At 31.0% G+C, this 27507-nt stretch overlaps 1 protein-coding gene across 4 annotated transcripts in view; it reads left to right on the top strand.

Moving 5' to 3' along the window:
• Positions 1-2363: 2363 nt before the first annotated feature.
• The window catches only part of LOC145327209 (uncharacterized), a 153889-nt gene continuing 128745 nt past the window's right edge, over positions 2364-27507 (top strand). For all 4 annotated transcript variants that reach the window (XM_080170787.1, XM_080170788.1, XM_080170789.1 and 1 more), the window contains exons 1-2: positions 2364-2964; positions 19488-19537. In XM_080170787.1, the coding sequence (XP_080026913.1) occupies positions 19517-19537 (21 nt within the window). In that variant the 5' untranslated portion in view covers positions 2364-2964; positions 19488-19516. The remainder of the gene's footprint in view (positions 2965-19487; positions 19538-27507) is intronic.

Below are 27507 nucleotides of genomic sequence, written 5' to 3'. Positions count from 1 at the left end.
TCATGGTTCTGGTTATGTAAGGTTTACAAAACAGAGAGAAAAAATTGAATAGTTATTTTTCGCATCGTATTATAGACAGCTTTCCTCAGGTAAAGAAATAAAAAATTAAAAGAATAAGACCAGTTTTGTTAACCCCGATGGGGCCGAAGGGCCGGGCTTACGAAACTAGTGTTTATTCTTTGATTTATATTTTAATATTTGTGGAAAATTGTTAATCCAGCGAAAATTAATCGGTTTCGAAGCCATATTGCTTTTTTGATGGGGGTAAAAATGAAGGATTTCAAAGTTTAAAGGGGGGTAAACACCTCATTACCCTCACCCTTAGAAATCTCTAGGGTTAGATTTATTTACATTTTTAGAGATATAAAAAATGTAAAGATTTATTAAAGAAAAAAAGTATATTGATTCCTACTTATCAACCAGTCAAACAAAAATTCTTTTTGCCCTGTACATATCGAATGTGCGTAAAAAAATCCCAAATGTTATAGCCTTAAACCATCCTACTCCTTGGACCTATGTGAATCATCTAGAAGAAAGAACTCAGATCAGATCTACTGAAACAAAAGAAACTTACTTCTTTATATAATAACATTGACTTTTATTAATATAAAGTTATGCCTTTTTGATTACTAGCCTCTAGGGACTCTATTGAAAGAAAGAGAGGCTAGAAAAATAGCTTAAAACCATCCCAAGACTTAAATCGAAAAATGAAATTGACTATAACCATCCCAGGACCTATGTGAAGGTTCCCTAAAAAGGAGAACCAAATCGGTTCAGCGGTTAGTGGGAACATTCGATACAGACAAAAAAGCTTACTACTTTATATGATAGGATTGAAAAAATATTTGAGGAAAAACAGCCTAGCTTAAGATTTAAAATCCAACTCAAAGTAACATCAATTTTATGAATGGTTCCTATGTGCCTTACAAAAAAATAGGACAAAACCATCCCGGGACATATAAGAAGCTTCACTGTAAAGGAGAATAATATCTGTTCAAAGTAACATCAATTTTATGAATGGTTTCTATGTGCCTTAACAATTATTTACCATAATATTAATGCTTTCTTTAGGCTATAACCAGGGACTAAGGGATTGGATAAGGATAGATAAATTTATCTTTCCTCCAATTATTATGTGTAACAATTTGCCTTTAGTAGGTAATAAATATTGGAGGAATGAAAGGGTTGTAGATTAGCCATTATTGCTCCGTTAAGCCTGTTTATTGCCGAAGAAAAAAAGGGGTAAGAGAGAAAGAGAAGATATGGGGAAAGAGGAGTAGAAAAAGACCAAGATATGAGAAAGAAAGAGAGAGAGAGAGAGAGAAATTATAGGGAGCTAGAGGGTTAAAAAATACTTAAGATATAAACCAGTGGAAGAGAAATATAAAGAGAGAGAGAGAGAGAGAGAGAGAGAAGGACAAAAGAGGTTTTTCAGATCTCTTATATAAACTATGAGAAGGGGAAATGGCCTAGTGTAAAGGGTTTTGGGGGGACTTTAGAAAAGGGATGGTTAAGGGGCCTTCAGAGAGGCTGAATTTCTTTTACCAATCACCCTATTCACATTCTTGGAGGATTTTACTTAGTTACATTTTTAGATAAACCAAATAAGAAACACACTTTTATGTAGTATTTTTACTTTTAATGAAGGTATCCTTAGACATTATCATCCGAAATATAATTTTCTTGGGAGGGATGGAGTTTTAAGCTTTATTCATTAACTCCTTCCCCCCTTTAAATTATAGGCTGGGGGCGAGGCAAATAGTATTTATACTAAAGAAATAATAAAAGATAAGACAATTTTTAATTTATACATATTTAAAACTTCTCATATTTTATAATTGCATAAGATTTTTTCTCTTTATAAAAAGTTATTATAAAACTAATCCTCCGAAAATATAGTTAAATAGGGCGACACTCTTTCTTGGGTTGGGCTCAGTTTTAACCTCACACAATATACCTATCTTTCTATCCAACTAACTATCTATCTATCCTACGTTAACCTCACTGAAAATCAGTCAGAGAAAGAAGTTTAGATTGAGATAGAGAGAGAGAGAGAGAGAGAGAGAGAGAGAGAGAAAAGGGGGAATCCTCTGAAAAGGGGGAAAATGAGACAGAAAGAGGGAGAAAATAAAAAGGGGAGAGAGATCCTCGAAGTAAGAAAAATGGGGAACAAAGGATAAATCCGCTAAAAAATGGGGAATATCAAAGAAAGGGAATGTGTGCAGAGGGGGAAGGGGGGAATTCACCAGCTGATTTCACAGCCTCTTCGACTCTCTCTTGGGCTCTCTCCTTCTCTCTCTGTCTATATTATATATTTCTCTCTCTCTCTCTATGTATGTGTGTGTGTGTGTTTATATTGATTAGTGTACTGTAGGCTAACCTAACCTTCCTTAACTATACCTAGTCAATATACATACACACACACACACACATACAAACACACACACACACACACATATATTCATATAAATCCTAAAATCATTTGAAAAAAAAAATCAAGGCATCATTGGCCTTTTTCTATCTGCTTTGGTTAGATAGTAAGATAGAAAATCATATGTTTAGTGATCATAGTCAAGTTTTTTTTGTATCCTTTCATGTATTTTTTTTCTATCTTTAGGATAAGAATAACATAAAAGGAGGCTGCTTTTTTGTTGTTGTAATATGTGATTATTTTGTATTTTTCGTCCTTTTACTAAATCTTTAATAAAAAGTGTTTTTAATTTATATTTGAGAAGTTCTAATAGTGAATAACAAAATGGAGTGAAAAAAAGAGTTTAAAAGAGGTTGGTTGCCTATATAGTGATTGGTGAAAAAAGTAAAATTTAGTGCTATTATCAAAAAAAATATATCAAACCACCTCTTTTTGTGACCAAATAAGTAGATATTATCAATCAAAAATCTATAAAAATAAAGTTTCCATCAAACAAATTCTCCCTTTCAAGATCAACATCTATGATTAAAAAGGTATTTTTATTTTTTTCTTAAAGAAATATTTCGGTACTTTATAATATACTAGCGGCTTCGCCCCTAGCTTCTAGGCGCTTTTTTTTTGGGGGGGGGGGGTGTTAGTCGACTCCACTATCTTAATTTTAGTTTTAAAAGAATTTTTTTGGGGGGGTATTTTTTTACTTTAAGGGGGGTTGGGAATGTCCCACCCCTCGAGAAATAGTTATAAACCTTCCCGGGACCTAGGAGAACCCGATCGGTTCAGCGGTTAGCGAGATCCTTCGCTACAAACAAACAAACAGACAGACAGACATCGTTCTACTTAAATTAGCATTAATCAAATTTCTAAAGCATAAGATCTTCTGAACGGGAAGACCATTTGAGGTGTGATATTAAGAGAAGCCTCTTATTTTTAATTATTTTGTGTAGGCCATTTACTAAAACACCAAATGTTGCTTTAAATAAATAAAATTTCCAATCCTTTTGACTCATATGAAAAGTAAAAAATAACTAATACATAAAAACCTACCTATACACTTCTTTTTACAATCGCGTTAATTTGTAATTTTTTTATATGACTCTTCATTGATTTTCACGGCCCAAGGAGAGAGGAGACATTTGGCTGTTCAGTACACTAGTCCTCAAAGTTTTATAACAACGTTTTCTTATTCCTTAGCTCAACAAATTTGGAAAATTTGTTAAATTTTAATTGGTTGAATCATCAAGTTTAGTGTCCAAACGGTTCAACCACTAATTATTATGTAGAGAAGGGGTAATTTTGTGTATCATCATTGGGGATGTATATTAATTCATCGGCCATTGTCAATTATCCCTTAAGATCCATGGATTTTCTCAGCTAAGCAGTTATTCACCCAAAAATAAATAAGATAATTAGAATTTCAAGCGAACAAATTAAAAAGATTAATTTTAAAGATACTCTTTTCGAACCTTTTTTCAACTATTTATATATTGAGTTAATCTATTTTCGTTGGCCTAAAAACTTTCAATTAATCTTTATTTTCAAACTGATTTAAAAAAACGGTATAATTTTGTTTTATTACCATATATATGAAGGGTGTTAAAAAAAACCAATCAATTACCATTTGAACCATCATAAGTAATTCAAATCTTGGAGATATACCCCATAATGTTTAGAGTTTTTTTATGGGACATGTAACAACCTTTCTATATACACTAAGATATATAAGTTGGAAGGAATTTTAATGTTAGAGGGAGATTTGAAATCTGCATCAAATTTTAAGAATTTTTTTTTAAAAAATTCGTTTTTTGTATAATTCTTTATCTAAAAGCGGAAATACAATTTAAGTTAATTAATTTTGACAGCTGTGATTGGTGGATTGAAAATTATCTTCGCTCTGATTGGAGAAGCTTAAGTGTCGTACATCATTCACCCAATTAGAGCGCAGGTAGTTTCTAAAATTAATTAACTTAAATTGTATTTCCGCTTTTAGATAAAGAATTATACAAAAAACTTTTTTTATAAAAAAATCCTTTAAATTTGATGCAGATTTCAAATCCTAATATACACCTTAACTATATTTCTGAAAAATTATAAATTCGTGTAAGTGATATATTAGAAAATTAAATAGTACGTACTGACGGACCTACCCTTAGGTATATAAAGTAGCTGCGCTACTAAAAATGTTAGCTTATTATAAAAAGAAGCCATAAGTTTACAGTAAAAATGTAAACAGCAAAAAATAGAAAAGAAGGAAAAAGTAAATCTAGTGAGGAAAAAAGTGATTTTTATTGCGAAACCGAAATTGAAAAAGATTTTGCCATTTTTAAAAGAAAAAATATCATTACAAATTCAGTTTCAATATCTAAGGTACTTTTTTCTTCTACTAAACAATGGCTGTCAGTCGGTTGTGGACATTTGATAGCAGTAAGTCATCAGAACAACAACTTTAGCAACTTTTATTGAATTGGTTGGTTCATTAAGTTGATTGTCCCAACGTTTCAACCATTAACTGTTATATACAGAAGGGGTATTTTTGTGTATCATTAATGGGGAATGTACATAAATTTTTCAGCCATTGTCTTATCCCTTTAGATCCCTGAAATTTGTAACTTATTTACTTAATCTTTATCCCAGGTATAAAAAGAAACATTTGCTAAGCATGAAAGTCGGATTATTCAAACAGGAGATGTCAGTCAGGCTAATCGTCTTGTATAATTCTTTATAGTTGCAGCCAGCGAGGGGGGGAGGGGACATTGGACTGTTTATTACACTGGTACCCAAAGTTCTTGTCGGATTATTCAAACAGGAGATGTCAGTCAGACTAATCGTCTTGTATAATTATTTATGTTTGCAGCGAGGGAGGGGGGGGGGGGGCATTGGACTGTTTATTACACTAGTCCCCAAAGTTCTTGTCGGATTATTCAAACAGGAGATGTAAGACAGGCTAATTGTCTTGTATAATTATTTATAGTTGCAGTCAGGGAGGGGGAGGGGACATTGGGCTGTTTATTACACTGGTACCCAAAGTTTTGGTCGGATTATTCAAACAGGAGATGTTGTCAGTCAGACTAATCGTCTTGTATAATTCTTTATTGTTGCAGTCAAGGAGGGGGGGGGGGGGCATTGGGCTGTTTATTACACTAGTCCCAAAGTTCTTGTCGGATTATTCAAACAGGAGATGTAAGACAGGCTAATCGTCTTGTATAATTCTTTATGGTTGCAGTCAGCGAGGGAGGGGACATTGGATTGTTTATTACACTAGTCCCCAAGGTTTAATGATAACGTTTTCATATTCATTGGCTCAATAACTTGGGGGGACTTGTGTTGAATTCTGATTGGTATTGTTTATTAAGTCATGTGTTTTAAACGTTTCAACCATTAATTGTAATCTAGAGAAGGAATATTTTGGTATATCATCATTGGATATGTACATCATTTTATCGGTCATTGTCTTATCCCTTAGCTTTCATTAAGGGAGGAGAGGTAGTGGACCGCATATTTACTGGTGCTCTTATTCGTTGGCTTTTTTGGTATTTTGATAGGTATTGATTGATTGGTCTAAACTAGTAGTATTAAATCAAAACTTAAATAAAAGTCCCCAAGTTGTTAAGCCAACGAATGAGAAAACGTTATTTTAAAACTTTAGGAACTAGTGTAATAAACAGACCAATGTACCCTTCCTCTCTGACTAGTATATATTGACAGGAGTGAATTTTCCTCAATTAAGGTTGCTAATATGGTACTCATTTATTGGTCAGTTCGTTCATATATGAAAGAGAAGAGGGTATAGGGTAAAATGGGTGGATGGGAGGTATCGTTATTTTATCCAGCTATGAGTATAACTTTTTTAGAGTACATTAAAATCTGGTGTAAGATTCAAGTAATAATATATCCTTGATTATTTTTTCTCTTGTTTTACCTAATATTTTTTTTCCAGCTAATTAATTAATAAATTGTCAAAAACACTCATACAAAATTTTTTTGATAGAATTTGGAACACGTATTTTGTATTTTGAATATAAAATTTAGTTTTGGAAATTTATTCTTGATAAAAAAATTTTGTGTGACAATTTTTTAAAATATACAAATAACAAATGCCACTATGGATTCGAAACCGATGAATATCCGCTGGATTAGAACTGGTTCTCACCCATACTGAAAAATCATATATGGCAACGTATCACAGACAATTTTCTGCAAATATTAAAATAAAATCAAAAAATGAAATTTTGTTCTCGGTCCCCGGGGCTTCCAAAACTAGTTTGATCTTAAAATTTTTCATTTTAATATCCACAGAAAGCTGTGTATAAAACGATTCGATAAATAACTAATTTGGAACCATGTATAACCTTTTCCTTGTGATGTGACTTTCAACTCATCTAGTTTTAGTTTGTTAAATGTTAGACAGGTGTACAATTATAAAATTTAAATGTCATTAGCGTTGCAGTTTAAAGCACTTTTACTGTATATTAATTACACAATGTAATACTTCCTACTTTAAATTCTAACTGCGCAACTATAGCTCTAAGTTAGGGTATGATAAATGTTTTAGCCTAAAATGCTTTGAAGTTGCTTTCAAAAGGAAGAGTTTTGCTGAAAGATAATATTAATAGGTGTTTATCGCATCGCATTAACCGAAGGCCCTTCCTAACAAAACTGGTTTTAATATTATGATATTTTTGTATGTATTAGTATTACAATGATATAAATAATTTTTCAGTACCAGTTATAATCAAGCAGATATCAATCGGTTTCGAAGACATACTGGAAATATTATTTTCTCTCTGCTATTGGCTCATCCCTTAAAAACCTGTGCAGCTAGCAGGGATCTTACAGATAAGACAGATGATCATTTTATATTAAATTTTAGACATAGATTAAATCAATTTTGATAAGTTTAGCCATGAATACTCTTTTATGAATGTATGTAATTAAAATCAAAATTAAATTTTATTTAAAAATAGAAATACATCATTAAAACTTAATAATCTTATCCTATGAAGGAATATTTTGTAAGAAAAATAGCAACATCCTATTATATGCACCATAGTTTTTAAATGCGAAGCTTTTCTATTATTAAGGTCGGTCCGTCCGAAACAGACAGCTTTTTTCGTTAATCTATGCATGTTAGAATTGTCCTATCGATTTCAAACTTTGCATGGTGATTCCTTTAGTAGTTAGGTACGATTTACGAGAGTAGCAACTCTATAATCATTACCAGAATGTCCGTACGTTTATTTTAAACATGTCGATTTTTTTACTTTTTCAACAACAAATTTTCATGTGATCTATCATCTAATCATCCAATTGATCTGATTTTTGTATATCAATTCCTGGGACAACAAAGTATAATGTTATAAGCGAAGCAACTCTATAATCAAGTCCTAAAAATATAGGTATGTCCATAAACATTATCCTTTATCAAGCAGTTTTTCAAAAAATTTACTTACAATTTTGGTTCGTCTTTTATACATTTATATTCTGATTATTCATTTCTGACACTATACAAATGTTAATGTCCGTTTGTCCTACCGTTTCAGTGCTTCGCTTTTATGGATGCTGTCACCCTTGTTCTAATAAGAATAAGCTTCACATATATATCTTTTGGTGGTTTTAGGCTATTCTAATTTCAGATTTACATCTTTGGATGTTTTAAATCTATTTTTCTCTGGACCCTTATGATATAAAGTAGTAAGTTTTTCTTGTGCGAAGCTTAAAATCTCGGAAAATACTGTTCCAAATTTGTTTTATTGTTCAGGGAAGCTTTAATAATGTCTTGTGGTGGTTTTAATTTTTTTCCTTGCCCCAAGAGAGGCAACTCGTAAAATAAATCGCAAATTACTTTAAAGGAGGAATAAACGTAAAGATGTAGTTTGTATTTAGAGTAGCTGCGCTAATAAGAAAGAGGATCGATATAAATAGCAATACTAAAAGCTCTTTGAAATAACAAGGACAATAACGTTACATAATCATAATATACATGAATTTTATTGTATTGGAACACAGTAATAGTGTATGACTGATTATGACGTAACAAAAAAAAATTAGCCAATGAGAGGCCACTATAAATTTTACCATTAGTCAATAACGGCCTCTCATTGGCTAATTTTTTTTTGTTACGTCATAATCAGTCAGACACTATTACTGTGTTCATTGTATTGCGTTATAAACAAACTAGTGGCGCCGTACGGATGGGCAGGCAAATAGCCTAAAACCATAAAAAATAAGAAAAAAATAGCATAAAGCATACCGAGACCTATGTGAAGCATGTCTAAAATGGAAAACTCGATCGGTCCATTAGTCATCAATAACTTAAGCTTCTACTTATAGTATGTATCATTTTGGGGAGTGGAGACAAAACACCTAATTTAAAAATACCTAATTTAAAAATGCCTAATTTTATAAATGTCTAATGTGACAAAACACCTAATTTATAAATACCTAATTTAAAAATGTCTAATTTAAAAATACCTAATTTTAAAAATGCCTAATGTGACAAAACACCTAATTTTAAAAATGCCTAATTTTATAAACACCTAACTATAAATACCTAAGTTTAAAAATACCTAATTTTAAAATACCTAATTTAAAAAAACCTAATTTTAAGCATATCTTAAAACTGTTGTTGAATATATTAAACCGGCGGCTACACCCCCTAGAGTCCTCTAGGGGCGATTGCAGTGAGGAGGGGAATTCAATTAGTCTGGGGGGGGGGGGTTACGACCCCCTCCAAAATTTCAAAATATAGTTTGAAATAGAAAACTGAATGGACGTACGAACGGACCGACCCTAATTATAGAAAAGCTTCGCTTTTAAAAATAAAATTTTATGATTAGTTTGTGGCACCTCACATGAGAAATAAAATAATTAGTAAAATCAAAGGTTGAAGGACAAAGAAAATGAATTTAAATTTTTATTGGTTTCTTCCCTAACCTAAGTAGCCGTAGCGTTACTTTATTGGGGGGGTGATAGTTGACCATCCCCCATTTTAGTTCTAGTTTTATAAAGAAAGATTGAAGAAATATAAAAAACGGGGGGAGGGGGGCCAGGGTTTTTTTTTCAAAGGGCGATTTCTCATTGAAAGGTGTTGGTAACCTCCCCAAAAGCGTTATAAACCTTCCCATGACCCAAGGGAAGCTTCATTGTAAAGATGAATCATATTGGTTCAATGACTAGCGATATCCTTCAACAAGAACAATCAGCCAATTGGATTAATGTTATCAAAATTTTAAGTATTTTAGTGAAAACAAGGATAACAACATCCATAAAAGCAAAGCACTGAAATGGTAGGACAAACAGACATTAATACTTGTATAGTGTCAGAACTGAATAATCAGAAAATAAAAGTATAAGAGTCAAAGCAAAACTGTAAGTAAATTTGATGAAAAACTGCTTGATACTGGATAATGTTTATGGACATACTTACATTTTTAGAACTTGGTTATAGAGTTGCTTCGCTTATAATTTTGTACTTTGTTGTCCCAGGAATCAATATACCAAAAATCAGATCAAACGGATAATTAAATCACACAACAATTTGTTATTAAAAAAGTAGAAAAATCAACATGTTTAAAATGGACGTACGGACATTCTGGTAATGATTATAGAGTTGCTATGCTTTCTAAATCATACCTAACTACTACAGGAATCACTATGCAACGTTTGAAATGGATAGGACAATTCTAAAATGCCTAAATTAACAAAAAAAAGCTATCTGGTACCGACGGACGTACGGACGGACGGATATTTAGGAATTAGGCATTGTTAAATTAGGTGTTTAGATAGTTTAGAATTAGGTATTTTTAAATTAGGCGTTTTTAAAATTAGACATTTTTAAAATTAGGTATTTTTAGTTAGGCATTTTTAGTTAGGCGTTTTTAAATTAGGTATTTATAAATTAGGCATTTATAAATTAGGTGTTTTTAACGTAGGTGTTTTTAACATTAGGTATTTTTAAACTTAGGTGTTTTTAGTTAGGCATTTTTAGTTAGGCATTTTTAAATTAGGTGTTTTGTCCCCACTCCTCATTTTGGGACGGGTGAAATATTTGGAAAAAAATAGATTTTCTTCTCTCTCACATACGGAAGAATTTAAGAGTAGCTGTAGTGTATTAAAATCAGGAATCTAAAAGGATAAGACAATGGCCGATAAATTGATGTACATCCACAACGACAATACGAATTCGTTGTTGAACCGTTTGGACACGCAATTAAATAAACCAACCAATCAAAATTCAATAAAAGGTTTCAAAGGTAGTTAAGCCAATTAATAAAAAAACTTATTCTAAGACTTTGGGGACTAGTGTAATAAACAGTCCAATGACCCATCCCTCCCTGATTAAAATAAACATATCTAGCATACATTATGTAAATAGGTCAATGGATAGATACACATTTACATACTATAATCTTCTTCAACCATTTATTTATCTATAATACAAAGTAGAACGATGTCTGTCTGTTTGTGTGTTTGTCTGTTTGTTTGTAGCGAAGGATCTCGCTAACCGCTGAACCGATCGGGTTCTCCTTTACAGGGTAGCTTCTCATAGTTCCCAGGAAGGTTTATAACTATTTTCTTGGGGGCTGGGACACCCCTAGCCCCCCAAAAAATGAAAAATACCCCCCCCCCAAAAAAAAAAATTTGTTTTCTATTTAAAACTAAAATCAAAATAGTGTGGTCGACTACCCCCCCCCCCCCCCCCCACAAAAAAAATCCCCCCCCCAAAAAAATGTTTTTTTCTTTTTTATTTTAAATCTAAAATACGAAAAATTGGTTTGATCAAACCTCTTGGGGCAAAGCCCCTAGAGGCTAGGGGCGAAGCCGCTAGTGTATGTATAATGTAAACTTGTGTACCATTGGATTATTCAATGTTGCATTATGGAAACCGGAATTTTACTCATAAAACTTGTTAAAATTTGGTGACAATGACAGACAATTAAAAAAACTGGTTTAATATTAATGCTCTTTACACCCCTATAATCAATTTTCTCGTATTTATTCGAATCCGGTGGTTCTCATCCATACGAAAAAACTATGTCTAGCATCGAATTATATCCAGCTTTCTACGAATATAAAAATGTACAATCATAAGATTAAAACCAGTTTTTTTTAGCCGGTGCCTTCGGCACCTCAGGGCTAAAAAACTAGTTTTAATCTCATAATTGTACATTCTATACTCGCGGAAAGCCGTTTATAATACGATGCGAGAAATAACTATTCTTATTGTTCGATTTTTAGGCAAGGGCAAAACATTTACAGAACAAGATTTGAATCTTTAGATAAAATAGCCAAAACCCATACCAAGACATTTTGTTTGTAGTATATAAAACTCAACATGGCTCATTTCTGTGGTCTTAAAATGGAAGTGTAACATTATACATACTATATAGACAAGAAAACTAAATCAGAACTTAAAATTTCAAAACTTAATAAAATGGAAGATAAGTCGATGTACACCAAATTATGATAAATAAAATTACCCCTTTTGTAGGTTTTAATATTTGGTTAAAACTCTTACCTCTAGACTCGCCAACGCTTTCAAGACAATTAATGAGAGAACGCGTTTATATAAAACTTTGGGTACCAGTATAATACTCAATTCAATATCCTTTCTTTCCAAGAAATATTGAACATAATAATTTTCAAGGCATAAAAGAAATTATGAGAAGACAGCTTCGCAAGATTAAGGGATAAAATATGATAATAGTTATTTCTCGTATCGTATTATAAACGGCTTTCCGCGGATATAGAATGTACAATTATAAGATTAAAACCATATTCGTAGAAAGCTGGATATAATACGATGCTAGACATTGATTTTTCTTATGTATGAGAACCGGTTCCTATCCACCGGATTCGAATGAATACGAGAAAATTTTTTATATCTTACACCAGATTATTATGTACTCCAATAAAGTGTAACTTGTAGTTGGCTAAATTACAATCTTCCTACTGGATGAACGAACTGAACTATATGTGACATCCATGTTAGCAACCTAAATTGGCGACTATTTTCACGTATATTCTATATCCATTTAAAAAACAGATTTAAATTTTGAAACACTTGGATTTTCTCCACGGATTTAAATCAGGTTATTTCTGGAAAAGAATCTAATTTTGAATTGAAAATAATTTCTTTTAAATATTTTAAGTCTTAATACACCATACAAGCGGCTGCGACCATAGCAATAAAATAACAAAATACCAACCCAAGACTTAAATCTAAAAATAAAATCATAGGACCTATTAAAACTCCCTAAAAAGGAGAGCTCTGTCGGTTCAGTGGTTAGCAAGATTTTGGTGGATCAACTAAAAATTAAAAATCTATCCCATATCCGTGAAAATATGTATACAGCTGGTCTCCCGTCTCAAGGGGATTGTCTCTTATATACAGAGAAAAGAAGAGAGAGAGATAGAGAAGAGAGAGAGAGAGAGAGAGAGAGAGAGAGAGAGAGAGAGAGAGAGAGAGAGAGAGATAGAGAGAGAGAGAGAGAGAGAGAGAGAGAGAGAGATTTTATTGGTTTCTGAAGTATAGCTCCACCACACTATATCCGTATTAGGGTATGTCACATCATTTCCGCATTATGTCACATCTATAAAAACCGCAAAAAAGCAAGAAAATTAATAGATTAAAACCAGTTTTGTTTGCCCCAAAAGGCAAAAAAATTGTCTGCAATGCGATGCTAAACATGATTTTTCAGTATCGAAGTCATACTGAAAAAAAAACAGTTATAAAATGATGAATATAAAGGAAAAGTGAAGTTTGTTCTATAGTAATAATTTGCATTAAAATTGATTTTGTAATGTCATACAATTTGGGTAATGATGCAGGAATCTAAAGGGATAAGACAATGGCCGATAAATTGATGAACATTCCTAATGATGACACACAAAATTACCCCTTCTGTATATTAAAATCAATGGTTGAAACGTTTAAGCACTCAACTTAATTAACCAACTAATCAAAATTCAGTAAAAGCCCCCAAAGTTGTCAATCCAACGAATAAAACAATGTTACTGTCAAACTTTGAGGACGAACAGCTCATTGTCCCATCTCTCTCTGGCAGTGATGACACATCCAGTATCTATACACCTTACAATATATTTTTCTATTAGTTTACCATGGAAATCTTATTCTGTAAAAACTGTAAGACTTTAGATAGGAAGTATAGGTAATAAATGTATAAGTATAGATTTATAACCCAGACTCTCAAAAATCAGCCATGAGACGTCTTAAAAATGAGGGAGATGATGGGAGGAGTGGGAAAGAAAACCCCTAAAAGGGAGATCATTTTTATGACGTCACAAGACTGAATTTTTTTCGACACTTTGTCCAGCTACGTTTTCACTCTTGTACACAAGGTTTTGAAAAGGGTAATTTTCTATTTAAAGGGGGAAGTTGACAAAATCCCACCCTCCTCCTATAACCTCTCCTATGAAGAGTTTGAATGCTGCGAATATATGCAGGGAGGGAGGAGAAATTGGAAAATTTATTACACTAGTCCCCAATGTCTTACAAAAATGTTTTCTTATTCGTTGGGATTTTTAGTTAATTTTGATTGGTTTATTTATTTTGTTGAGTGTCCAGACGTTTCAATCACTAATTGTAATCTACAGAAGAGGTAGTTTTGTGTATCCATTTATCGGTCATTGTCTTATTCCTTTAGATCCCCGGAATATATGAATGTTATTTTTATACAAAATTGGAAAGATAAGAGCTTATACAAGAAAATAACAAATTTTTATACACTTTGATATCTACAAAATATTTGATATTTAGATTCTATACTACTTGCGTCATTAACTATACTTAGAGTGTGGGAGGGATAAGCCAATGCAATGGTAGATAAATTAATGTAATTACTCGTATTTATTCGAAACCGGTGGATTAGTACCAGTTTTCATCAATACGAAATAACTGTGTCTAGCATCGTATTATATCCAGTTTTCTACAAATATAAAAATGTACAATCATAAGATTAAGACCATTTTTTTAGCCCGTGCCTTCGGCACCTCGGGGCTAAAAGAACTGGTTTTAATCCTATAATTGTACATTCTATATCCGCGGGAAGCTGTTTATAATACGATGCGAAAAATAACTATTCTTACATTGGTATTGGTGAAAGATTGATCTTTCAGTGCCATTTCCCTGTAAATCTGTTAAATAAGATTGTTTTAAATTAAAATATTTATTATCTAATTAGAATTATATTTAAAAGTATATATATCCATCAAAAATATACCCTTCATTAAATTTAGTTTTTTTTTAGTGGTTTACCTAAAATTACAAGTGAACCAAAAAAAAGACGTTTTATACGTAAAAAAAAATATTTATTTTGCTATTGTAGTTAAGAGCCCCGGAGGAATTTTAACCTCAAAGGGACAAGAATTTTTTTAAATTGCAACCAAAATGGAGATTTCTGTGGTCCTAATATAGCCCCATATGTTTCTTTTTATCATCTTTGAAAATCAACTAATAGCGTCGGGAATATTAACACAGCTATACAGTCGCTACAAAAGAGCAGAAAACAATTTGCTAGCAGATTAAAAGGGTCATTGACAGGGGGATCCAGGTAGGTTTTACATTTATACTGTAAATTTATTATTCTACTGTCTTAACAAGTAAAAACTAAATATCTACATATAAAATTTACAAAAAAATATTACTTAAGTTTAAATTTTTACAGAAAATATTTCGTGCTTTGAACCTATTGTGAACTTATATAATAATAATTAAATAAAATATGAATATTGTATAAATTAATTCTTGTAAGAAAGATGGATATGTTTACAAAAGAATTATTGATATGCTTGCAATTTTTCTGCCATGAGAAAATTTACAGTCTAAATATGAATAGTATGTCTGTATATTAAAACTTTGGGTACTTTTATTAAATCTTGGGTAGCTGTTTCCCACTAGGAGTGATCAAACTGTTAAGCGAAGCTTTTCTATAATTAGGGTCGGTCCGTCCGTCCGGAACGGATAACTTTTTTCGTTAATTTAGGCATGTTAAAATTATCCTATCAATTTTAAATTTAGCATGGTGATTCCTGTAGTAGTTAGGTACGATTTAAAAGCGTAGCAACTGTATAATCATTACCAGAATGCCCTTACGTCCATTTTAAACATGGTGATTTTTAACTTTTTGATGTGATATAGTTATCCGATTGAACATTATCCTGTATTTACGCAGTTTTTCAACAAATCTAATTGCAATTTTGTTAAAACTTTTATACATTTACATTCTGATTATTCAGTTCTGACACTCTACAAGTGTTAATGTTCATTCGTCCTACCGTTTTATAGCTTCGCTTTTATGGATGTTGCCATTCTTGTTTTAACTAAGAAGGGGTAATTTGTTTTGATAATTGGGGATGTATATTAATTTATCATTTATTTTCCCTTTAGTTCCTTAATAAGCGTTTTTTATGCTATGAGATTTTGAGGAAAAATAGTTTTATCTTGGATGTTATATATCCCCATCCACGGCAAAAGTTATATAAAGATAATTAAATAAAGAATTTTGAGCGTGCACTGGAAATATAAAAATTTTTCCTTACACAAAAATTCAGGGGCCTTAAGGGATAAGACAATGAACAATAAATTGCTGTACATAATAGTTCATTAATTACCTAAAATTATCCCTTCTGTATACAGAAAAATAAATGGTTGAAAATATTGAACAAATTTATTTCATCATATTTGATCGAAGTCATACAAGTTTTTGAACCAATGAATCAGGAAACGTTTTAGATAACTTTTGGGGACAAGTAGGGTTGGGCCGGATACTTTTTTGGCCGGATACCGGATACCGGATATCCGGTATCCAGCCGGATATCCGGCCAACGCCGGATATCCGGCAAATATCCGGTTATCCGGCCAAATTACCGGATAACCGGCTAAATTACCAGATATTAAAGTAGCAAAAAAAAATATTAATAAACTTTTGAGATTTCATATATAAAATTTACATAAAGATAAACATATTCAAAAAATGTTCTTCTAGCTTCAATAATAAGAAAATTATAGCCATTTAAAATTTTAAAAAGCAGAGATTTTTGGTGTAAAATATAAAAAAAGTTATAGCCGGATATCCGGCCGGATAGTTTCAATATCCGGTATCCGGCCGGATATTGAAAATGGCCGGATATCCGGCCACACCGGATATTCGGCCCAACCCTAGGGACAAGTAGAATTTACAGTTTAATGTCCCATCCCTCCATGACAAAATTTTAACTTTGTTGTTGTTGTATCAGAAATATACAACAAGCCTTTCCTCTATAGATTAGAGAAATAATAATATTACAAAAAAGTCGAGTACAGTCCCTTTCGTGGCAACGCCTCTTAAGGGGCGTTACGTCGTATTTTAACATTAGTTCTAATAGTTTATTTTAGGTTAAGTTAGTTTAAGTTGGGTAAAGTGATTGCCCCGCAGGGGCTTAAAATAGGGTAAATGCTACTGTGAAAATACGACGAAAATACCCTTAAGAGGCGTTGCCATGAAAGGGACTATACCCAAAAAACTCTTCCTAAGACAACCAATATTTAAGCTATCAGAAGTAAATACATTTAAATTTTACATTTTTGAGGTTTAATTTTACTTAAAGAAAAACTTTTCAAATTGGATTTCTATAATGACAAAGTTACTAACATCATGCAGGGATCTAAAGAGATAAGACAATGACAGATAAATTGAAGTACATCCCCAATGCTGATACACAAAATTATTCAACTATAGAAAACAATTATTGATTGAAACCTTTGGACACTCAACTTAATAAACCAACAAATAAAAATTCAATTAAAGTCCCCAAAGTTGTTAAGGCAAGGAATGAAAAAACGTCACTATAAAACTTTGGGGACTATTGTAATTAACAGCTCAATGTTCCCTCCCTCCCTGAATATTGTGGCAATTTTAATCCGTAGGTCTTGTAAATTTTGATAAAATATCTGAAATTCGTCAAGGGAAGACGTTACTTATATTTATATAATAGATAAAATATATAACATATAAATATTGTAATACAATTTTCTTAAAATCCTCTAAAACATTTGTAAAAAATCCACGTATTTATTTTTAAGGAAAAAAATAGTATCTTTCTGATGATTGCAGAAGCATGAAACTCTGAGTAAAAGAAAATAAAAAATTAAGATAAAATGTTGTTTTACTTTTAAGTAACATATAAAACATATATATAAAAAAAAACATATATAACATAAAATAACTTACTCTTATTCTCAATAACTAAATATAAAATATTTAACAAAAAAATAATGATATTGTAATAGTATATTTTATTTTTTCAAAGAAGTTGTATCAACTTTTTTGCTTTTTATTTAAGATAGCTAGCCGGTTCTTTCAGTAAGTAGTAGATGTAAAATTTTTCATAGAATTCAGATGTGCAATTGGTTTTTTTGTAGACCTCTTATTTTTTAAGTAATTTAAGTTTTTTAAAAAAATAATTAAGTCGGTTTTAAGGTACTAAAACGCAACAAAATAAAAGAAGAAAATGGCCAGTATGAACAAAAATAGTAAGATCTTTAATTTGACACCTTACTTTTAAAATTCTGTTGAGTAATTATTGAAAAAATCTATTTTTTTAACCTCGGTTTAATAAAAACTTTAGACCTAAATATTTTCTCAAACAGACATAAAAAACATGGGTTCATATATACCTTTAGAATCAGAAAACTATTACGAATCTATTCTAAGCAAAATTGAAAAAGTTTTATAAAACTATTATAAAAAAAATAAGTTTATTTTAAGAATCATAATTTTCGGCTTTAAAGGGTTAGCTGGAACCAAACCTGAACAAAACCTAAACAAAAGACAATGCAATGTAGCAGATATTTTTTAAACACAAGAAACAATAATGTATTTTTAACTGCATTGTTTTGAAGTTTATAAACAGACTGATGCATATTTGTTCATAATTTTTCATTCTTTACGTGTTCTTTAATATCACTATATTTATTGTAGTATCTATTGTATATATTGTATGAACGTTCTCCTTTTTTTCTGGCAATTCTATAGGTTAATTTTATAGATGAAGCTTCCCGATTCGTCAATTTTTGCGATTTGTGATTGGCTAGTTTAGTAGTTACAATTCTTAAAATAAACTTTTTATTTTTTCTATTTTTTATTATAATTTTTTTAAACTTTTTCAATTTCGCTTAGAATGGATTCATATTATTTTTCTCATTCTAATGGTATATATGAACCTATATTTTTTATGTCTGTATGAGAAAATATTTAGGTTTAATGTTTTGATTAAACCGAGGTTAAAAAAATAGATTTTTTCAACAATTACTCAACAGAATTTTAAAAGTAAGGTGTCAAATTAAAGATCCTACTATTTTTGTTCATACTGGCTATTTTCTTCTTTTATTTTGTTGCGTTTTAGTACCTTAAAACCGACTTAATTATTTTTTTTAAAAACTTAAATTACTTAAAAAATAAGAGGTCTACAAAAAAACCGATTGCATATCTGAATTCTATGAAAAATTTTACATCTACTACTTACGGAAAGAACCGGCTAGCTATCTTAAATAAAAAGCAAAAAAGTTGATACAACTTCTTTAATAAAAAAAATTTTGAGGTAATTTATTTATAGTGAAAAATATGAGTATATTTTATATTGGTAGGAAATACCTATTAGGAATGTTTTAGCTGTCAAAATTCAAATTTGATGTTTTTAGCTACTTTTTTAAAAGTACTTTTATATTGAGTTAGCCATCAAATTGTCAAAAACTATTAAACTTCATAAGGGTTAAGACAATAGACGATAAATTGCTGTACACCCTTTTCATGATAAATGAAATAACACGTTTGGATTCCCAACTTAATGAACCAACCCATAAAATTTTAGTAAAAGTCCCCAAAGTTGTTAAGCAAACGAATAGGAAAATATTATTTTAAAACTTTGGGTACTCATGTAATTAACAGACCATTGAACCCTTCTTTTCTGATATTATACATACACCTTTTGTATATTGTTGTATCTTAAGAATTTTATAATCACAAAAATATCCAAAATTAATATTAAATTTTTTTTTCAGATGTGGGAGAGAAGAGAAATAACTGAGAAATGTTGAGCGATTCTGATATAGTAAGTTTTAGGATTATATTAATTACATGCGGTTACGCACTTTAGAGGCCTCTAGGGGCACTTGAAGAGTGGGGAGTTGAATACGATAACCCAATTTTTAGTAGCGAAGCTACTCTATAATTTACTTTGTCCGTCCGTCAGTCCGTCAGTCAGTCCGTAACGCTATGGGGGAAATGGGATTTACTTAGCTCCTATAAAAGATAGAATGCTGAAATTTTTTGACAACATTCCCATCATTAAGGAGCACAATTGACTATAAAACATCATTGGCGTTCGGACCGATTTTTAGCAGGTTTTAGGCTATCTTTATATTTTTCACTTTTTTCTCCATATCTTCAGTGTTTATGGTCCGATTTTCAAAATTTTTTCAGTTACAGATATCAAAATTAAATTTCCCGTCGTTTAAAGGAACAACCATGAAGGCCAGACTGCCTTTTTAGCAGGTTTTAGGCTATTTTTATTTTTTTCACATTTTTCTCCATATCTTCAGTGTTTATGGGCCGATTTTCAAAAATTTTTCAGGTATAGATATCAAAGTTAAATTTCCCGTCTTTTAAAGAAAACAATCATGACGGCCAGACTGCCTTTTTAGCAGGTTTTAGGCTGTTTTTTATATATTTAACATTTTTCTCCATATCTTCAGTGTTTATAGTCCGATTTTCAAAATTTTTCAGTTATAGATATCAAAATTAAATTTCCCGTCTTTTAAACAAAATAACCATGACGGCCAGACTGCCTTTTTGGCAGGTTTTAGGCTATTTTTATATATTTAACACTTTTTTTCCATATATTCAGTGTATATGGTCCGATTTTCCAAATTTTTAAGTTAAGGATTTAAAAATTAAATTTTTTGTCGTTTTAATTAAACAAGCATGACGGCCAGACTGCCTTTTATCAGGTTTTTGGCTATTTTTATATGTTTTACATATTTCCCCATATCTTTGTTTATTTTGATGCAATTTTCAAACTTTTATAGGATATCAGTATCAAAATAATTTTTCCCATTGTTATGAGCATCTTTAATATAATTTACTTTGACCATCGTCATCATGCAAAATAAAACAAGGTTTCATGTCTATTTTATCCAATAAATCTATTCTTGATTTTAGTAAAAACCTTTTAAATCTACCTGTACGTATTCCCATCGACGATTTTTTGTGCTTCACTACTTATGGATGTTGTCATCCTTGTTTTTATATAGATTTAAAAAGTTTAGTTTTTCATCAATTGGGATGTATAATGTATATTGTATATAAATTAATCGTCCATTGTCTTATCCCTTTAGATCCCTGTGAACAAATACTAATCAAAATGTAAACCTAAGAGTGTCTAAAATAAAACACAAAGAATTTTCTCTTCAAATTTTGGGGGTCTAGACAAAAGAATACATTCACATTAGATGAACTGAATTTAGTTTCCGAAAGTGTGCGTAGCTTCCGCGTCCTATCTCAAAATTTGCTACTAGCTAAAACAGCTTCAAACTTCAAAAAAATCAAAATTTAAAAAAATTAAAATTTTTGAAAGTATAATGTATAAATCGTTTATACATTAAATCGCTTTTCCATTTGACCGAAGTCGCTAAAAATAGGGTCTGCAATAATTGGGTTATCTGCTGTACACTTTAGGAAACTAGGGCTCGAATAGGAAATTTATTTCAGCTGATCTCACATTAATTTCCAGTGTTTTCACAAACTTACTTAAAATTTAAAAAAATAAAATCAAAGTTTTAATTATTTTTATGGGTTCCATTTCCCCCCAAATGTTTAGCCTATGTATTTTTAGTAGCGAAGCTACTCTATAATTCACTTTGTCCGTCCGTCAGTCAGTCAGTCCGTCAGTCAGTCAGTCCGTCAGTCCGTAACGCTATGGGGGAAATGGGATTTACTCAGCTCCTATAAAAGATAGAATGCTGAAATTTTTTGACAACATTCCCATCATTAAGGAGCACAATTGACTATAAATCATCATTGGCGTTCGGACCAATTTTTAGCAGGTTTTAGGCTATTTTTATATTTTTCACATTTTTCTCCATATCTTCAGTGTTTATGGTCCGATTTTCAAAATTTTTTCAGTTACAGATATCAAAATTAAATTTCCCGTCGTTTAAAGGAACAACCATGAAGGCCAGACTGCCTTTTCAGCAGGTTTTAGGCTATTTTCATATTTTTCACATTTTTCTCCAAATCTTCAGTGTTTATGGTCCGATTTTCAAAATTTTTTCAGTTATAGATATCAAAATTAAATTTTCCGTCTTTTAAAGAAAACAACCATGACGGCCAGACTGCCTTTTTAGCAGGTTTTAGGCTGTTTTTTATATATTTAACATTTTTCTCCATATCTTCAGTGTTTATAGTCCGATTTTCAAAATTTTTCAGTTTTATATATCAAAATTAAATTTCCTGTCTTTTAAACAAAATAACCATGACGGCCAGACTGCCTTTTTAGCAGGTTTTAGGCTATTTTTATATATGTAACACTTTTTTTCATATCTTCAGTGTATATGTTCCGATTATCCAAATTTTTTAAGTTAAGGATTTAAAAATAAAATTTTTTGTCGTTTTAATAAAACAACTATGACGGCCAGACTGCCTTTTATCAGGTTTTTGGCTATTTTTATATGTTTTACATATTTCCCCATATCTTTGTATATTTTGATTCAATTTTCAAACTTTTATGGGATATCTGTATCAAAATAATTTTTCCCATTATAATTTACTTTGACCATCGTCATCATGCAAAATAAAACAAGGTTTCATGTTTATTTTATCCAATAAATCTATTCTTGATTTTAGTAAAAACCTTTTAAATCTACGTATTCCAATCGACGATTTTTTGTGCTTCGCTACTTATGGATGTTGTCATCCTTGTTTTGGTCTCAATACTCTACACATTTAATCCCCCCCCCCCCCTACCTCGAACTCTTCGGAATACTGATTATTTTGAGGCCTTCCAGAAAGGGGTTAAATAAATTTCTTATTCCTCTTCTTTATGTATTCTATATTTTTATTATACATTGTGCTTGTAGTTACCTTAAAAGGCACTACGATTTCAACTTATTATCAAGAATCTAAAGTTTTCTTATTTTTTTATAGAAGGGTTTGATTTTTTGTTAGTTTGCAGCAACAATTCAAAATTTATTAACAAAGGAGGGGAGAAATTTTTCAAAGATACATCAAAAATTTTAAAAGCAAATAAAAATTTACAAATCCTTCATATTTAATTTTATTTTATTTGTAAAGGCCTCGCTATCGAATAAATCGATTTACCTCTACATATCAGAAAAGCTTTATATAGGTCCATTAGAGAAATTTAGCTTTATTTCATCTAAATTTTAGAATTCCCATTGAGACTGGGGTATGTTTCAGAATAATTTTTTGCCGCTGTTTTCAAGTCCCTAGAGGATATGATTAGGCCGTCAATATAAAAATTTGTAATGTTTGAAAAGCAAATTATTTTCTTTTGGTACCATATGATACATTTAGATAAAGAAAATATCATAACTTGAAAAATCCTACAATAAAATAATCTTGCAATTTTGCGGCGACATTCAATATAAAAAAGCCTCGTGGTTGACCTTGCCTTCAAATATTTAATTTCAAGGTTTCCAATTGAAATAACCTGAAATAGGATAGCCTGATATCTAGTTGCCGAATGTGTACGCAGTTTCCTGGGTGTTTCCTCATCCTAGCTCAATATTTACTACTAGCTACAAATCTTCAAACTTCCCTTGAAATAATCAAAATTTGAATGTGTAAACGATTTATACATTATACATTATAAATTTGAATTTTTGATTTTTTTTTTTGAAGTTTGAAGATTTTTTAGCTAGTAGTAAATATTGAGCTAGGATGAGGAAACACTCAGGAAACTGCGTACACATTCGGCAACTAGATATCAGGCTATCTGAAATAGGTTTCATTGCCAGTTTCCTTGCAATTTGCATTTTATTTGGATTATAATTAAACCCCCTTAAAATTTTAGAATATTTCGGAACGAAATACTAATGCAAATGTTAATAATCACGAATCTTGAAATCATCGATTATAAGCTTCATACTATCCTAAGACTTGTAAGAAGTTTGCCTTAAAAAAATTAAATATAAACGACCAAGATAATATTGCTGGATTCACTTGAGAAAAAATTTATTGAAAATAATTGCTAAAATTAAAATAGACTGAATAACTTTAAAATAAACAATTAAATTAAGCTTTTTGTTGAATAGATTCTAAAATGACTATTTATAATTTTTAAGAATGCTTTCTGGGTTAGTTTTGTGTTTTTATTTTAAAAAGTTCTAAACCGAATATTTGTTACTTTTAAAGAGACTTTAAATAGTTAGTTTTTAGTTTTGTTGTATTCTATTTTTTAAGAATCCTTGGGCAAGCAATTATTCGTACTACAGATATCTAAATCTTAATTAATAACATTTAATACTGAAATTTAAAATAATGGAGGGATTTAAAATAGCCCAAATGAAACTATATGGAAATTGTCCCTTTTGTGCATAAATAGTAATTTGGTGCAGCCCAGGTCGTTAAATTTAGGCCAACATAATTATAGCTACATCGTATTTTTGGTTTTGTGGGAATTTTTAAAAGCGAAGCTTTTCCATATAAAGGGTCGGTCCATCCGTTTGTCCGTACGTCCGTCACAGAGAGTTAACTCTTTTCGTTAATTTAAACAGGTTAGAATTGTCCTATCGATTCCAAACTTTGCATGATGATCCCTGTAGTAGTTAGGTACAATTTAGAAAGCGTAGCAACTCTATAATCGTTACCAGAATGTCCCTACGTTCATTATCAACATGTAGATTTTTTCACTTTTTTAACAACATATTTTTATATGATCTAATTTTGATTGATCTGATTTTTGGTATACTGATTCCTGGGACAACAAAGTACAATATTCAAGCGAAGCAACTCTATAATTAAGTCCTAATTATGTAAGTATGTCCTTAAACATTAACCTGCATCAAGCAATTTTTCAACAAATTTACTTACAATTAATATGCTTAGACTCATATACTATACACTATACAAGTGTTAATGTCCGTTTGTCCTACCGTTTCAGTGCTTCGCTTTTATGGATGTTTTCATCCTTGTTTTTAATAATCGAAGATACCATATAATTGCCCTTATCCACCTTTCCGTCTGTTCGTGCAACCAAGGGATGTACATCTGAAGTTTATAATGATATTTAGACGTCACTTTTCTACCTCATTTATGCACGCCTAACGATACTCGTGTATGGATATAACCTAGTTATAGAGCAGCTGTGCTGTTTAAAACCAAATTTCACCAATACAATCTCAGTCCTAACATCAAGGTTACTCTGTAATTGACTTTGCCAGACGGACGCACATTCCATAATAGCAGTGTAGATATACAGTCAAATACAACCTTGCTATAGATTAGCTACTCTTAAACATGAAAAATCATGTATAACATCGTATTACAGACAGTTTTCCACAAATATTACAGTAAAAATCATACAATTAATACCAGTTTTGTTATCAAGGGCCTACGGCCACCTTGTGGCTAACAAAACTGGTTTTAATCTTACAATTTTCATTCTAATATCCGCAGAAAGCTTTCTATAATACGATGCAATAAATAACTATTCTACCACTGTTCAATTAAGCCAACTATTTGGTGGAAAGATTAGTTTATTGTCCATTGTTCTTTGCCTGCATCCCTTAACAATTTTGTCTGTATGTGAAATGTTGAGGTATAAAGTTATTCTAGAAAGAGGGGAGATTTAGTAGTGATACAAATACCAAAATATTAAAATAGATAAAGTTGAAAAAGCTTCTTGAAGGTATTAATTGGACGTAGGATATACGTTAAAATATTGACAGGGGAAAATTTGTCGTCATTTTTACTTGCTAATATGAACCCCATTTAATTGTCAGTTTTGTCTGTAGGAGGGGAGGGGATGGGGTAAAGAGGGTGGGTTGGGGGTATCGTTCTTTTAGCCAGCTGGGAGTATTACTTTATCAGAGTAAATGAAAATCTTGTGCATCATCCAAGTAATAATATATCGATTTTTGTATGACTATATTATAACTAGACACAATTCTATAATTCTTTGTTACTCTGCCATGACAACTAGACACTAGACACATGACAATAATATTTATATATTTTGTATGACTATATTAGAACTAGACACAGTTTTATAATTCTGCTACTCTAACACGACAACTAGACACTAGACACATGACAATAATATATATAAATTTTGTATGACTTTATTAGAACTAGACACAATTATATAAATCTGCTACTATACCATGACAACTAGACACATGACAATAATATTTATATATTTTGTATGACTATATTAGAACTAGACACAATTCTATGATTCTGCTACTCTACCATGAATACTAGACACATGAATATAATATTTATATATTTTGTATGACTATATTAGAACTAGACACAATTCTATAATTCTGTGTTACTCTACCGTGACAACTAGACACATGACAATAATATTTATATATTTTGTATGACTATATTAGAACTAGACACAATTCTATGATTCTGCTACTCTACCATGAATACTAGACACATGACAATAATATTTATATATTTTGTATGACTATATTAGAACTAGACAAAATTATATAATTCTATGTTACTATTCCATGACAACTAGACACTAGACACATGACAACTAGACACACGACAACAAGACACTAAAAGCATGACAATAATATTTATATGTATATCATGAATGACTATAACAGAACTAGACACAATTTTATAATTCTGTGTTACTCTACCAGGACAACTAGACACTAGACACACGACAATAATATTTATATATTTTGTATGACTAGATCAGAACTAGACACAATTCTATAATTCTGTGTTACTCTACCATGACAACTAGACACTAGACACATGACAATAATAATATTTATATATTTTGTATGACTATATTAGAACTAGACACAATTCTATAATTCTCTCCTACTCTACCATGACAACTAGACACTAGACACATGACAACTAGACACACGACAACTAGACACTAGACACATGACAATAATATTTATATATTATGAATGACTATATTAGAACTAGACACAATTCTGTAATTCTGTGTTACTCTACTATGACAACTATACACTAGACACATGACAACTAGACACACGACAACAAGACACTAGACGCATGGCAATAATTTTTCTCGTATTCATTCGAATCTGGTGGATAGGAACCGGTTCTCATCCATATGAAAAAACTATGTCTAGCATCGTATTATATCCAGCTTTCTACGAATATAGAAATGTACAATCATAAGATTAAAACTAGTTTTTTTTAGCCCCGAGGTGACGCCGTTTATAATACGATGCGAGAAATAACTATTATATATCATGAATGACTATATTAGAACTAGACACAATTCTATAATTCTCTGCTACTCTACCACGACAACTAGACACTAGACACATGACAATAATATTTATATATTTTGTATGACTATATTAGAACTAGACACAATTCTATAATTCTCTGCTACTCTACCATGACAACTAGACACTAGACACATGACCATAATATTTATATACTTGTATTACTTTATTAGAACTAGACACAATTCTATAAATCTGCTACTCTACCACGACAACTAGACACTAGACACATGACAATAATATTTGAATATTTTGTATGACTATTTCAATACTAGACACAATTCTATAATTCTCTGCTACCCTACCACGACAACTAGACACTAGAAGCATGACAATAATATTTATACATATATCATGAATGACTATATCAGAACTAGACACAATTCTATAATTCTGTGTTACTCTACCATGACAACTAGACACTAGACACATGAGAATAATATTTATATATTTTGTATGACTATATTAGAACTAGACACAATTCTATAATTCTGCTACTCTACCACGACAACAATATTAAATTGGTAAAGTTTAGGGGGATTCA

Source organism: Acartia tonsa, chromosome 8, assembly GCF_053477335.1.
Source record: "Acartia tonsa isolate MP-2025a chromosome 8, ASM5347733v1, whole genome shotgun sequence".
Lineage (NCBI taxonomy): Eukaryota > Metazoa > Arthropoda > Copepoda > Calanoida > Acartiidae > Acartia > Acartia tonsa.
The sequence above is the reverse complement of the archived record's forward strand: the minus strand, read 5'-3'. Positions and strand labels throughout refer to the sequence as shown.